Source organism: Ranitomeya variabilis, chromosome 6, assembly GCF_051348905.1.
Source record: "Ranitomeya variabilis isolate aRanVar5 chromosome 6, aRanVar5.hap1, whole genome shotgun sequence".
In the NCBI taxonomy this organism is placed as follows: Eukaryota; Metazoa; Chordata; class Amphibia; order Anura; family Dendrobatidae; genus Ranitomeya; species Ranitomeya variabilis.
Window position 1 is genome coordinate 429015769 of NC_135237.1, and position 12528 is coordinate 429028296.

General features: G+C 41.4%; 1 protein-coding gene across 5 annotated transcripts in view; it reads right to left on the reverse strand.

Moving 5' to 3' along the window:
- ZNF521 (zinc finger protein 521) overlaps positions 1 to 12528 on the reverse strand; it is a 498777-nt gene that overhangs the window by 43565 nt on the left and 442684 nt on the right. For all 5 annotated transcript variants that reach the window (XM_077270378.1, XM_077270376.1, XM_077270379.1 and 2 more), the window contains one exon: positions 4615 to 4730. In XM_077270378.1, the coding sequence (XP_077126493.1) occupies positions 4615 to 4730 (116 nt within the window). The remainder of the gene's footprint in view (positions 1 to 4614; positions 4731 to 12528) is intronic.

Below are 12528 nucleotides of genomic sequence, written 5' to 3' on the forward strand. Positions count from 1 at the left end.
ATACAGCAGGTAAGAGATAACTTACTATATTGGGATTAACTCTTTAAAAATATTTTATTTTTATTAATGACAATTCAATTCTGTCACAATAGTACCAAACAAATGAGAGACTTTTGAATTGTATGGTTTATGCAATATATCATATGTTTATGCAATATGTTATATTCAGATGAACGGTATAGTTGCAGAAAATCCTACAATAGGTCAGCCACCTGTGAACTTATCCTTAAAGGCAAGTTGACCGTCACCACTCTATTCTACGGCCTAGCTAAAAATACAAAACAAACCAAACCCAGGTGTCTTGCAGATATGAATACATAGAAAACAAAAATATTGTCTTGTACACACTTGTTAAAAGAGTTGTCTAAGACTTTAACATTGATGGCCTATCCTTGGGGTAGCTCATCAATGTCTGACTGGTAAGGGTATGACACTTGGCACCCCTGCCAATCAGCTGTTCCATGTGTCGGCGGAACTGTTCAATAGACAATGCAAATCAATAAGGGGTGGATGTGTAGTACCTGGCTGCAGCTACTATTCTGTCAATGCTGTGTAGCTCTGTAACTGAGCGGTTTCAGCCATGGCCGACACCGGGAACAGCTAATCAGTGGGCGTGCCATATGTCACACCACCACTGATCAGACTTTGATGACCTATCCTAATGATAGGCCATCAATTTTAAAGTCCCAGACAACCTTTTTAAAAGCTAGGCTTTCCAAGGGACTGTCCAAGTAGGGTTTTACCATCAAAAATGTTGTTATTTCAAGGCCAGATAGTTTTCAAAGAAAATATGAAACTTCTGTCCTCCATGAACGCCACATTCTTCCCTCCCACAATCCAATAATGGCAGTGCCCGTTCACTTATTTGCAGTCGTTTAAAATTACATGGTTTTAAAGGATTATTTCACCCCTTCTATTCAGAGGAAGCTTAAGACCTTCATTTTATTTTCTTGTTCTAAATGACGACACCGCAAGCATTGCTTTTAAGCACAATTCATCTTCCCTGCAACATTTCAGCCTTTTAGAGGGAACTCAGCGTTCTCCTTCTCTTTCTGCCTTGCTTCCTCCTAAACTCGGGAGCCCTACTAGGTGTAGCTTCAGGGCAGAAAGGATGTTACATGCTGTGCCGAGCTGCAAATACTCCAATAAAAGATAGCTCTGTGAATTCCTTGTATGTTCAGGTTGAGACTAGTGCTGCCTGATTGAACAAACTCAATCAAGAGAGGACAATCAATATTTCTCAAGATACGCAGCGGTCGACGGTTTCATTCAGATGTCCAAATTATCAAATGTGCGGCTACATCTGGTGACTGCTCAAATTAAATATTTTCGTTTTGAGCTAATAAAAATGTTCTTGTTGCTTCTGTGTCGTTTGCCATTCTCAATCTGTGCTTCCAACGGCACAATGTGCTGAAGGGAACGTAGGATTTGTGGTGTTCAAACAAGCAAGGAACAAATCTACGTACTGTGAGGGCAACAGGGGATTAGCATCTGCGGCAGTCCCGAGGTGGTCGTATAAAGCAGGTGCACTCAAACGGCAAGTGTCTAATTTTCAGGGAGTCACAGATTTTTTTCTAAGGTTTATGTTAGATCTTTTCAATATTTCAAAAGTACAGTACTAGTAAAGCTCCTTGAATGCCTGCATCAAAGGCTCCGTCACGCTCGCAGCTCTATTTTTCCCATCAAGACTACATGAACCGAGGTAGAACCCAATGTACCCCATTATAAGTCATGGGGTTCATTGGGCAGTTTATTTATCCGTTGTTTTGATGGATGTAAAACTATGTCTGTTATAAATTTACACCTCTATACTAACTGCATTGATGACTCTCGCCCTCCTCAGCATTGTACAGGTGATGATAGAGATTACTGGATCTACAATAAAAAATTACCACTCGGAAAAATCTTTTATTTTAGCCTACAATGTCATATGCCGTCATTACCTAAACCCTGTCAGAAATATCCACGTTACCATGCTATGGTAGAGGGGATTTTCCCATCAAAGATCATGTTTCCCGTATTGATTGCTATATAATACTGTATACATACATGTCTGTATGTTTCTACAAACTGAGCCAAATGTACCGTTACAGAAACAGCAACATCCTAAAATTCTACTAAGTTATACAGGGCAACAAAATAGCAGAAAGCAAATAAAAAATGAAACGACACACTGAACTACAGTAGTTTTTTTTTATTATAGCTAAGACCCTGCAGGAAAAATAGAGGGAAAAATAACGGTTTATTACAGATTCTGACACATTGGCTGATCGAATCCTCCACAAAACACGGAGGCTGGCTATAAAGCCATCACTTCTACTCATCATAGAGCCGTGTTCACAAAGTTCTGTCTCACTGATAACCTCAAATTACCTCCGGACCATAATAAACTCACAGTAGAAAAGTGTATAATGTACTTTGTATCAGCTGGGATGGATGGAAGACAAATTAAATAGAAAGGCAAGGTGAAATGAAACGGCAAAGAAATTGTAGCTTATGAAGCTATGTCTGTGAATATCCCAGACTTTCTAAAAAGGAACCCCACTGACTGCAATTGAACTTAAACAGGTATCGGACCATTATTTCAGCTTTTACAGTGCTACATCCTCAAACACTGCTCTAGACGATTCCTAGAAACATTACACTAGAATAATGTTAGATTTTATAAGTGTAGTACTGGTTATTACAGCCTTGGATGTTTACCGCTGATATATACACTTGAGCTGCTATCACAATACATTTTTACATTTACTATATTTACTATATTTACTGTTATAACACATATTGCATAATCTGTTCTATGCAAAAAAAAGGTGAAAAGCCATCCAGATAATATATTTTAGTATAACTTTACCCATTAGAGAACCCGAATGACCCTGGTATGCAACCAACGCTGCTACGCTCTTCTACCGCATTAATGTTTTCTGTATGTGAAGGGTAAGCGAACCAAAGAGCTCCTTCTCTATTGTCGAGTTTTATTTAGTTAGATTATATGTTATCACCAGATTTCCTTTCAGAAATTATAGGGATCTGACTCCAGGACTTTGGTGATCGGCAGTACGATAAGGCTTACTATAGTGCCATGGTCTCTCCACTGCAGTACTGACACGGTGATTTCCATACATGTGGTAGTGTCACTAGTCCTGTGTATCAGAATGGGCTGAGCTGAAGTGCTAGCCGCAGACAAATGCGTATGGACATGAAAGGGGCGAGTTCAACATGTTAAACAGTTAAAATGGCAAAAAGCTTGTTAAAAAAAAGCAACTATGTCATCTTGTTATTAAAAATTCTCTCCAGTTTCAAAAACATTGGTATTTTTAGCTAAATATCTTACTGCTCATTGCCTAGGTTATCGGCCTCCTCTGCAGTCTCTCAGTGGATGTCAGTCTTTTTGACAGACAGCACAACGCTGTTAAATCTTGGACATAGATCTTGCAGACACTGTTCTGAAGCTGGCCCGGTCGCTTGTTGCGCTCCTCCACAAAGCTGCCTCTGTTAGAGTCATCGAAAAGCGTACAGTGTGGACGGCGACTCAGCTGTATCAATGGCCCGAATGGTCAATCATCAGGAAAGCACCGCCTTCAGCATGCAGGATGCCAGAGACAGGGAAGCGGTGCACTCCCCAAGTTTGATCTTGAGAAAACCCTCTTAATGTGTCAGGTGCAACAGTGAAAGAGTGACAGTGCAGTCATTTTCAAATAATCAAAGGTGGGGTTGCTTATGATAGCTCATAATCGTTTTAACATCCTAGGATAACTCTTTAAATAGTTTGTAAACTACTTTTTATCTTTAAAAATCGGCCCATGATTGTCACAAAATAAGAACAAACATATATTAGCCTAATGGACCACCATGTCATCCACTCGTCAAATTCTCTTTGGGCAGGGGACATCATGTGACCACTGCACCCTATCAGCAGCCATTAATAGGCTACCACAGTCATGTACCATCCAAGTTGAAAGAGGCAGTCTCTTAGCTGTCTCTACTGTCAATCACTGATTAGCTGCAGCAGTCACATGACATCCCCTGAAAGAAAAGGAAACAAGACGACTGGCAAGAGTACCAAGGAGCAGCGGGAACCCGGTAGGTGAGTATATGTGATTCATTTTATTCTAAGGCTGCCATCGGTCAATTTTTTAAGTAAACAAAGTTGTCAACCTCTACTTTAAGCATTAATGATACCAGCAGATTTGCTCCTCAGTCCTACATCTAAACACATACTAAGGGACAAAACTAGAACATTTATTAAACTAGCAGTATACCAGTGTGAAGCTACTCAGCAATTTAGAGATTGTAATTAATAATGATCCTTGGAACAACCTTATAGAATTACATGCTTATCAAAAAAAAAGATGCTTCTCACAATTTGGCATTCTGCACTTGACACTGACTAAATCAACTCAAATTAGACATGAATGGCCAGTCTACACTCTGCTAATCAGCACCAATAATCTACTGATAATGGCAATCATTACAAAAACATCTAATTAAAAATATATTTTTTTTTACATTGACCAAAACCAGTAGAGTTCAGAATACTGATCATAAGGACACAGAAGATAATATATTTAACATAGGTGTGCATCGCTCATCTCAATAGAAGAAACACATTACCTGCAGCTCAGTCTGAAAAAAGAATTTCTGTGGGCATTGTGTGCAGTCATAGATCTTGTCTTCTTGTCCATGAGCCGAAAAAATATGCTGTTGTAGCTTGTTTGCTTGGACGAATACTAGAAGAGAGAAATATCCATTGATATAGTATACACATAATAATTTGGTATCATTTCAATGACTCTGGCTGAACCGTAAAATATGATATTTATTCTTTATTGTCCTTTTGGATCTGATGCTCACGTGTGATATATACGTTCATAGTGGTTCTATGTGCTATTCTGCCAGGCCACGAAGGAACAAACTCCCTGGAGTTAACAAGCTATGCCCTATAGTTCTGCCAGAGGCGGAGCTATGCTACTAGGTGACCCAGCATAACTGGCTATGGAGTGTGGTTAGTAGTGGTGGTAATAAGTAGTAATGTTGTTGAAAAGGTCTTGGGATGTTCTTTTCTAGAAATGCCCATGTCAGAAAACAGAAAGCAGAATGAGGAGCCATCACTTTTACGGTAGGAATACCAAAATTCTTCATGAAGTTTTGAGCAAATTAACATATTTCAGCCATAATCTCCAATGCTTTGAGATAAAAATGGATGTAAGGGTTCCAAGGGAGTAAAAACAATGTTAAGGGTTTCCCGCATGGTAATATGGTTGGGGATAGGTAAGCTAAATATTATTGCAGTACAAGATAAAAGGCTTCAATCATTTTAGGAATAACGGCACAAGCGCACGACCGATTATATTGGACGAGTGCTATCCATGGTTTTCACAGCTAGCATTCGTACCCATGATATTCAATGGCGCTGTGCACATGCAAATCGGAGACATGTCTGACTTTCGATTCAAGTGTTGGATCGAAATTGACAATGCAAGTCTATGGGTCAGTGAAAAACATTGCACCACACTGGGATGACAATCGAGTGAAGTCAGATTTTCATGAACTGAAAGAATGGAGAAGGTGGAGAGACTTTTTTTTCTCTCCAACTCTAAAAAAAACCTGATGCCACTCTGATCAAAGTCTAATCACCATAATCGGACCGTTTTTCTCGGATGGAGAGAAAATAGTTGCGTGCAAGAGCCCTAAGCCATAGCTTGCATAATCATCACCTATTCATAGTATTTTGCAAGGAAATCTCATTTAGACCTCAGTCACAATAGTCCATAAAGCCTCTCTGAATAAGAGGGCTTCCGTGATTAACCCCTTAGTGACAGAGCCAATTTGGTACTTAATGACCGAGCCAATTTTTACAATTCTGACCACTGTCACTTTATCAGGTTATAACTCTGGAACGCTTTAACAGATCCCGCTGATTCAGAGATTGTTTTTTCGTGACATATTGTACTTCATGTTAGTCGTAACATTTCTTCGATATTACTTGCGATTATTTATGAAAAAAATGGAAATATGGCGAAAATATTTTAAATTTTGCAATTCTCAAACTTTGTATTTTTATGCCCTTAAATCAGAGAGATATGTCACAAAAAATAGTTAATAAATAACATTTCCCACATGTCTACTTTACATCACCACAATTTTGGAAACAAATTTTTTTTCTTAGGGAGTTATAAGGGTCAAAAGTTGACCAGCAATTTCTCATTTTTACAGCACCATTTTTTTTTAGGGACCACATCACATTTGAAGTCATTTTGAGGGGTCTATATGATAGAAAACAACCAAGTCTGACACAATTCTAAAAACTGCACCCCTCAAGGTGCTCAAAACCACATTCAAGAAGATTGTTAACCCTTTACGTGCTTCAGAGGAACTGAAACAATGTGGAAGGAAAAAATGAACATTTAACGTTTTTTGAAAACATTTTACTTCAGAGCCATTTTTTTTTATTTTTGCAAGTGTAAAAACAGAAATTTAACCATAAATTTTGTTGTACAATTTCTCCTGAATACGCCAATACCCCATATGTGGGGGTAAACCACTGTTTGGGCGCACCGCAGAGCTTGGAAGAGAAGGAGCGCCGTTTGACTTTTTCAATGCAGAATTAGCTGTAATTGAGATTGGATGCCATGTCGCGTTTGGAGAGCCCCTGATGTGCCGAAACAGTGGAAACGCTCCACAAGTGACACCATTTTGGAAACTAGACCCCTTAAGGAACTTATCTAGATGTGTGATGAGCACTTTGAACTCCCAAGTGCTTCACAGAAGTTTATAACGTAGAGCCGTGAAAATAAAAAAATCACATTTGTTTACACAAAAATTATTTTTTCCCCACAAATTCTTATTTTCACAAGGGTAACAGGAGAAATTAGACCACAAAAGTTGTTGAGCAATTTCTCCTGAGTACGTTGATACCCCATATGTGGGGGTAAACCACTGTTTGGGCGCACCGCAGAGCTTGGAAGAGAAGGAGTGCCGTTTGACTTTTTCAATGTAGAATTGGCTGGAATTGAGATCGGACGCCATGTCGCATTTGGAGAGCCCCATATGTGCCTAAACAGTGGAAACCACCCACAAGTGACACCATTTTGGAAACTAGACCCCTTAAGGAACTTATCTAGATGTGTGGTGAGCACTTTAAACTCCCAGGTGCTTCACAGAAGTTTATAACGTAGAGCCGTGAAAATAAAAAATCACATTTTTTTTACAAAAATGATATTTTTGCCCCAAAATTTTTATTTTCACAAGGGTAACAGGAGAAATTAGACCACAAAAGTTGTTGTGCAATTTGTCCTGAGTACGTCGATACCCTATATGTGGGGGTAAACCACTGTTTGGGCGCACAGCAGAGCTTGGAAGAGAAGGAGTGCCATTTGACTTTTTCAATGCAGAATTGGCTGGAATTGAGATCGGACGCCATGTCGCGTTTTGAGAGCCACTGATGTGCCTAAATAGTGGAAACCCCCACAAGTGACACCATTTTGGAAACTAGACCCATTAAGGAACTTATCTAGATGTGTGGTGAGCACTTTGAACCCCCAAGTGCTTCACAGAAATTTATAAACTAGAGCCGTGAAAATAAAAAATCCTTTTTTTTTCCCTCAAAAATGATTTTTTTGCCTGCAATTTTTTATTTTCTCAAGGGTAACAGGAGACATTGGACCCTAAAATTTGTTGACCAGTTTGTCCTGAGTATGCTGATACCCCATATGTGGGGGGTGCACTGTTTGGGCACACATCGGGGCTCGGAAGGGAAGGAGTGCCGCTTGGAATGCAGACTTTGATGGGATGGTCTGCGGGCGTCATGTTGCATTTGCAGAGCTCCTGATGTACCTAAACAGTAGAAACCCCCCACAAGTGACCCCATTTTGGAAACTAGACCCCAAAAGAGCCTACCTAGATGTGTGGTGAGCACTATGAACCCCCAACTGGGTCACAGAAGTTTATAATGTAGAGCCATGAAAACAAAAAAAAATCATATTTTTTCCACAAAAATGATTTTTTCACCCCCAAATTTTTACTTTCACAAGGGTAACAGGAGAAATTGGACCCCAAAATTGATTGTGCAATTTATGCTGAGTAGGCTGATACCCCATATGTGGGGGGGACCACTGTTTGGGCGCATGGCAGAGCTCGGAAGGGAAGGAGCACTGTTTTGGAATGCAGACTTTGATAGAATGGTCTGTGGGCGTTATGTTGCGTTTGCAGAGCCCCTGATGTACCTAAACAGTAGAAACCCCCCACAAGTTACCCCATTTTGGAAACTAGACCCCCCAAGGAACTTATCTAGATGTGTGGTGAGAACTTTGAATGCCCAAGTGCTTCATGGAAGTTTATAATGCAGAGTCATGAGAATTAAAAATATTTTTTTTTTCCACCAAAAATAATTTTTAGCCCCCCAATTTTTATTTTCACAAGGGTAACAAGAGAAAATGGACCACAAAAGTTGTTGTCCAATTTGTCCTGAGTACACTGATACCCCATGTGTGGGGGGACCACTGTTTGGGCGTACGGCAGAGCTCAGAAGGGAAGGAGCGCTGTTTTGGAATGCAGGCTTTGATAGAATGGTCTGCGGGCATTATGTTGCATTTGCAGAGCCCCTGATGTACCTAAACAGTAGAAACCCCCACAAGTGACCCCATTTTGGAAACTAGACCCCCCCAGGGAACTTATCTAGATGTGTGGTGAGAACTCTGAATGCCCAAGTGCTTCACGGAAGTTTATAATGCAGATTCGTGAAAATAAAAAATGGTTTTTTTTCCACAAAAAATAATTTTTAGACCCCAAATTTTTATTTTCACAAGGGTAACAAGAGAAATTGGACCCCAAAAGTTGTTGTTCAATTTGTCCTGAGTACACTGATACCCCATGAGTGGGGGGACCACTGTTTGGGCACACGACAGAGCTCGGAAGGGAAGGAGCGCCGTTTTGGAATGCAGACCTTGATAGAATGGTCTGCGGGCGTTATGTTGCGTTTGCAGAGCCCCTGATGTACCTAAACAGTAGAAACCCCCCACAAGTGACCCCATTTTGGAAATTAGACCCCCCATGGAACTTATCTAGATGTGCGGTGAGAACTTTGAATGCCCAAGTGCTTCACAGAAGTTTATAATGCAGAATCGTGAAAATAAAAAAAAAATTTTTCCACAAAAAAGATTTTTTAGCCCCCAAGTTTTTATTTTCACAAGAGTAACAGGAGAAATTGGACCCCAAAAGTTGTTGTCCAATTTATCCCGAGTACGCTGATGCCCCATATGTGGGGGTAAACCACTGTTTGGGCGCACGGCAGAGCTCAGAAGGGAGAGAGCACCATTTGACTTTTTGAGCGCAAAATTGGCTGTCGCATTTGGAGACCCCCTGATGTACCTAAACAGAGGAAACCCCCAATTCTAACTCCAACCCTAACCCCAACACACCCCTAACCCTAATCCCAACCCGATCCATAATCCTAATCACAACCCTAATGATAATCACAACCCTAACCCCAAAACAACCCTAATCCCAACCCTAACCATAACCCTAATCAAAACCCTAAATCCAACACACCCCTAATCCTAATCTCAACCCTAACCTCAAACCTAACCCTAATCCCAATACACCCCTAACCCTAATCCCAACCCTAACCTTAACCCTAATCCCAAACCTAACTCTAATCCCAAACGTAACCCTAATGCCAACCCTTACCCTAATACCAACCCTAATCCAAACCCTAAGGATTCTTTCACACTTCAGTTTTTTGCCATCCGTCGCAATCCGTCGTTTTGGTAAAAAAGGATCCTGCAAATGTGCCCGCAGGATGCGTTTTTTTTGCCATAGACTTTTATTGACAACGGATTACGATGGATGGCCACACGTCGCATCCGTTGTGCAACGGATGAGTCGTGTTTTGGCGGACCGTCGTGACGAAAGAATGTTCAAGGGAACGCTTTTTCCTCCATCGGATCTGCCATTTCCGACCGTACATGCGCGGCCGGAACTCCGCCCCCTCCTTCCCGCACTTCAGAATGGGCAGCGGATGCATCAGAAAACTGCATCCGCTGCTTACGTTGTGCACAATTTTGCACAACGTCCGTCGGTACGTCAGGCTGACGGATTGCGACGGCCCCGTACCGACGGAAATGTGAAAGAGGCCTTACCCTAATCCCAACTCTAACCCTAAGTTTAGCCGCAACCCTAGCCCTAACTTTAGCGCCAACCCTAGCCCTAACTTTAGCCCCAACCCTAACCATAACCCTAACCCTAACTTTAGCCCCAACCCTAACCCTAGCCCTAACCCTAGCACTAACTTTAGCCCCAACCCTAGCCCTAACCCTAGCCCTAACCCTAACTTTAGCGCTAACCCTAGCCCTAACCCTAGCCCTAACTCTAGCCCTAACCCTAGCCCTAACCCTAGCTTTAGCCCAACTCCTCTAGCTGCCGGCCGGCAGATCATGGCGGGCGCACTGCATTTTCTTATCAGATGAAGCAGTCGGCGGCCAGGAGGGGACACAGGAGGACCCAGGGACACCGGTAAGTATAACAGGGTCCCCGAACCCCCCTACTTCTCTGTCCTCTGATGTGCGATCACATCAGAGGACAGAGAATGAGACATAGCTTCTTTTTTTTTTGCAGCCACCGGTAAAGTTAATTACCAGAGATCACAAAATAGGGGTCGGTAAAAACCAACCCCGATCATGTTCTTTGGGGTCTCGGCTACCCCCGGCAACCGAGACCCCAAAGATCTTCCGGGTGCCGGCCGGCGAGCGCACTGCGCATGCGCCCGCCATTTTTTGGCTGGAACAAGATGGCGGCGCCCATCAGGAGCCACGAGGAGCACCGGGGGAGACAGGTGAGTATCAGGGGGTGATCGGGGACCCCATTTCTCTGTCCTCTGATGTGCGATCACATTGGAGGACAGAGAAATTAAATGGGAAATCGCTTTTTTTTTGCGACCGCAGGTAAATGGTTAATTACCGGCGATCGCAACCCGGGGGTTGGTAAAAGACCCCCGAATCATGTTCTCTGGGGTCTCGGCTACCCCCAGCAACCGAGACCCCAGAGAAAATCTGACTCTGGGGGGCGCTATTCACTTTTCCACAGCTCCATTAATTAACGGCGCTGTGGTTTAAGTACCCTTAACTGCCGCCGTTAAAAGGCGTATTGGCGGTCGTTAAGGGGTTAAAGGTACCATTCAGGGGTGCCAACTTGAATATTTATTTGTTTCTGGACAGCATATCAAAAAATCATGGACAGACAATATTTTTTTACAGACAGATTGGAAAACTATAATAAATCTTTATGGTTATAAGTGATCCTTGTCTACAACCCATAATTCTGACATGAAGTCTGCATGCACTATAATAATCTCTATAAGTTTCAGCAACTTCAAAGAAATCACTGATGCTTTAAGTTTTTTTTTACGGACAGGTCAAAAAAGTACCATATTTTAATGGACAGTTGTCAACCCTGATACCAATATCTAAAATACTTCTTCCAATTTTGTTTCCTTTGATTGACCACTATGGTAGGTCCATTTAAAATTCAGGATCACGTTTATATTCTCTGTATAAGGCCCAAATAAATCTCTACATCAGTAAACATGAGAACAATTACAGAAAAAAAGTAAAAAAAAAAATGTATCCTGTAGAATACCCCAGGGCAGGGGTAGTAAAATGGGAAATCACTGGGTTCTCTTTGGATACATTCAGATCAACTAAGCTTACATGGAGAATGCAAGGGTTTCAATAATACAAACATGTTCAATTTTAATGACTACAAAACAAGGCCCTAAGAATGTGTAACAGTTTACCTGGGAGACATGCTATTAATAATTAAATTGTATATGCCAGAGGCAGAATTTGGGTTGGCAGCACTGACTTCTGATGGATGCTTGGTGCACTGTGACCTAAAAAATAAAGTTTGTGTGTAGAATATGTATAGTTGCAGGCAGGGGAAAATTGATTAAGGATGCTGGCATTTGACTCCGACTCCATTTTCCACATTACAACAGTGAAAATTAGGATATTTCTTGGTGACTCATACATTTTAATCACATTTCCTCATTAGACTAGAATCACTGATCACATAAGAAAATGAACAGAATTCTTTATTCTATTAAGATGGGACTCAACCAGAGCAGCAATAGCGTAAAAGTGAATCTGGAGCTCAACACAGTTGTCTAAACTCTGTCAAAGCTGTCAAAAAGTTTTGTGTGGTCTTTTTTTCAATCTTTGAATAGACGGTGCAGGATATTGGCTAAGGAGTGTGCTACAAAAGCGTGGAGTATGGCTAGGGTCACACCAGCGTATTTTCCCTCATCTGAGACAATTGGGCCAATTATGTTAATCATACTCTGATCAGCGTTTTATCAGAGTATGATCATAGTGTGAAACATTTCTCCATCTTCTCCAATTTGTCAGTCTGTGCAAATCGGACTGCACTCAGATGTCATCCGTGTGAAATCTGATGTTGAGTACACGGCTACCCGATGGGTTTATTATATAGCTAGCTATCTTTTGGATTTATCATAAAAAAAACTGGGACTCT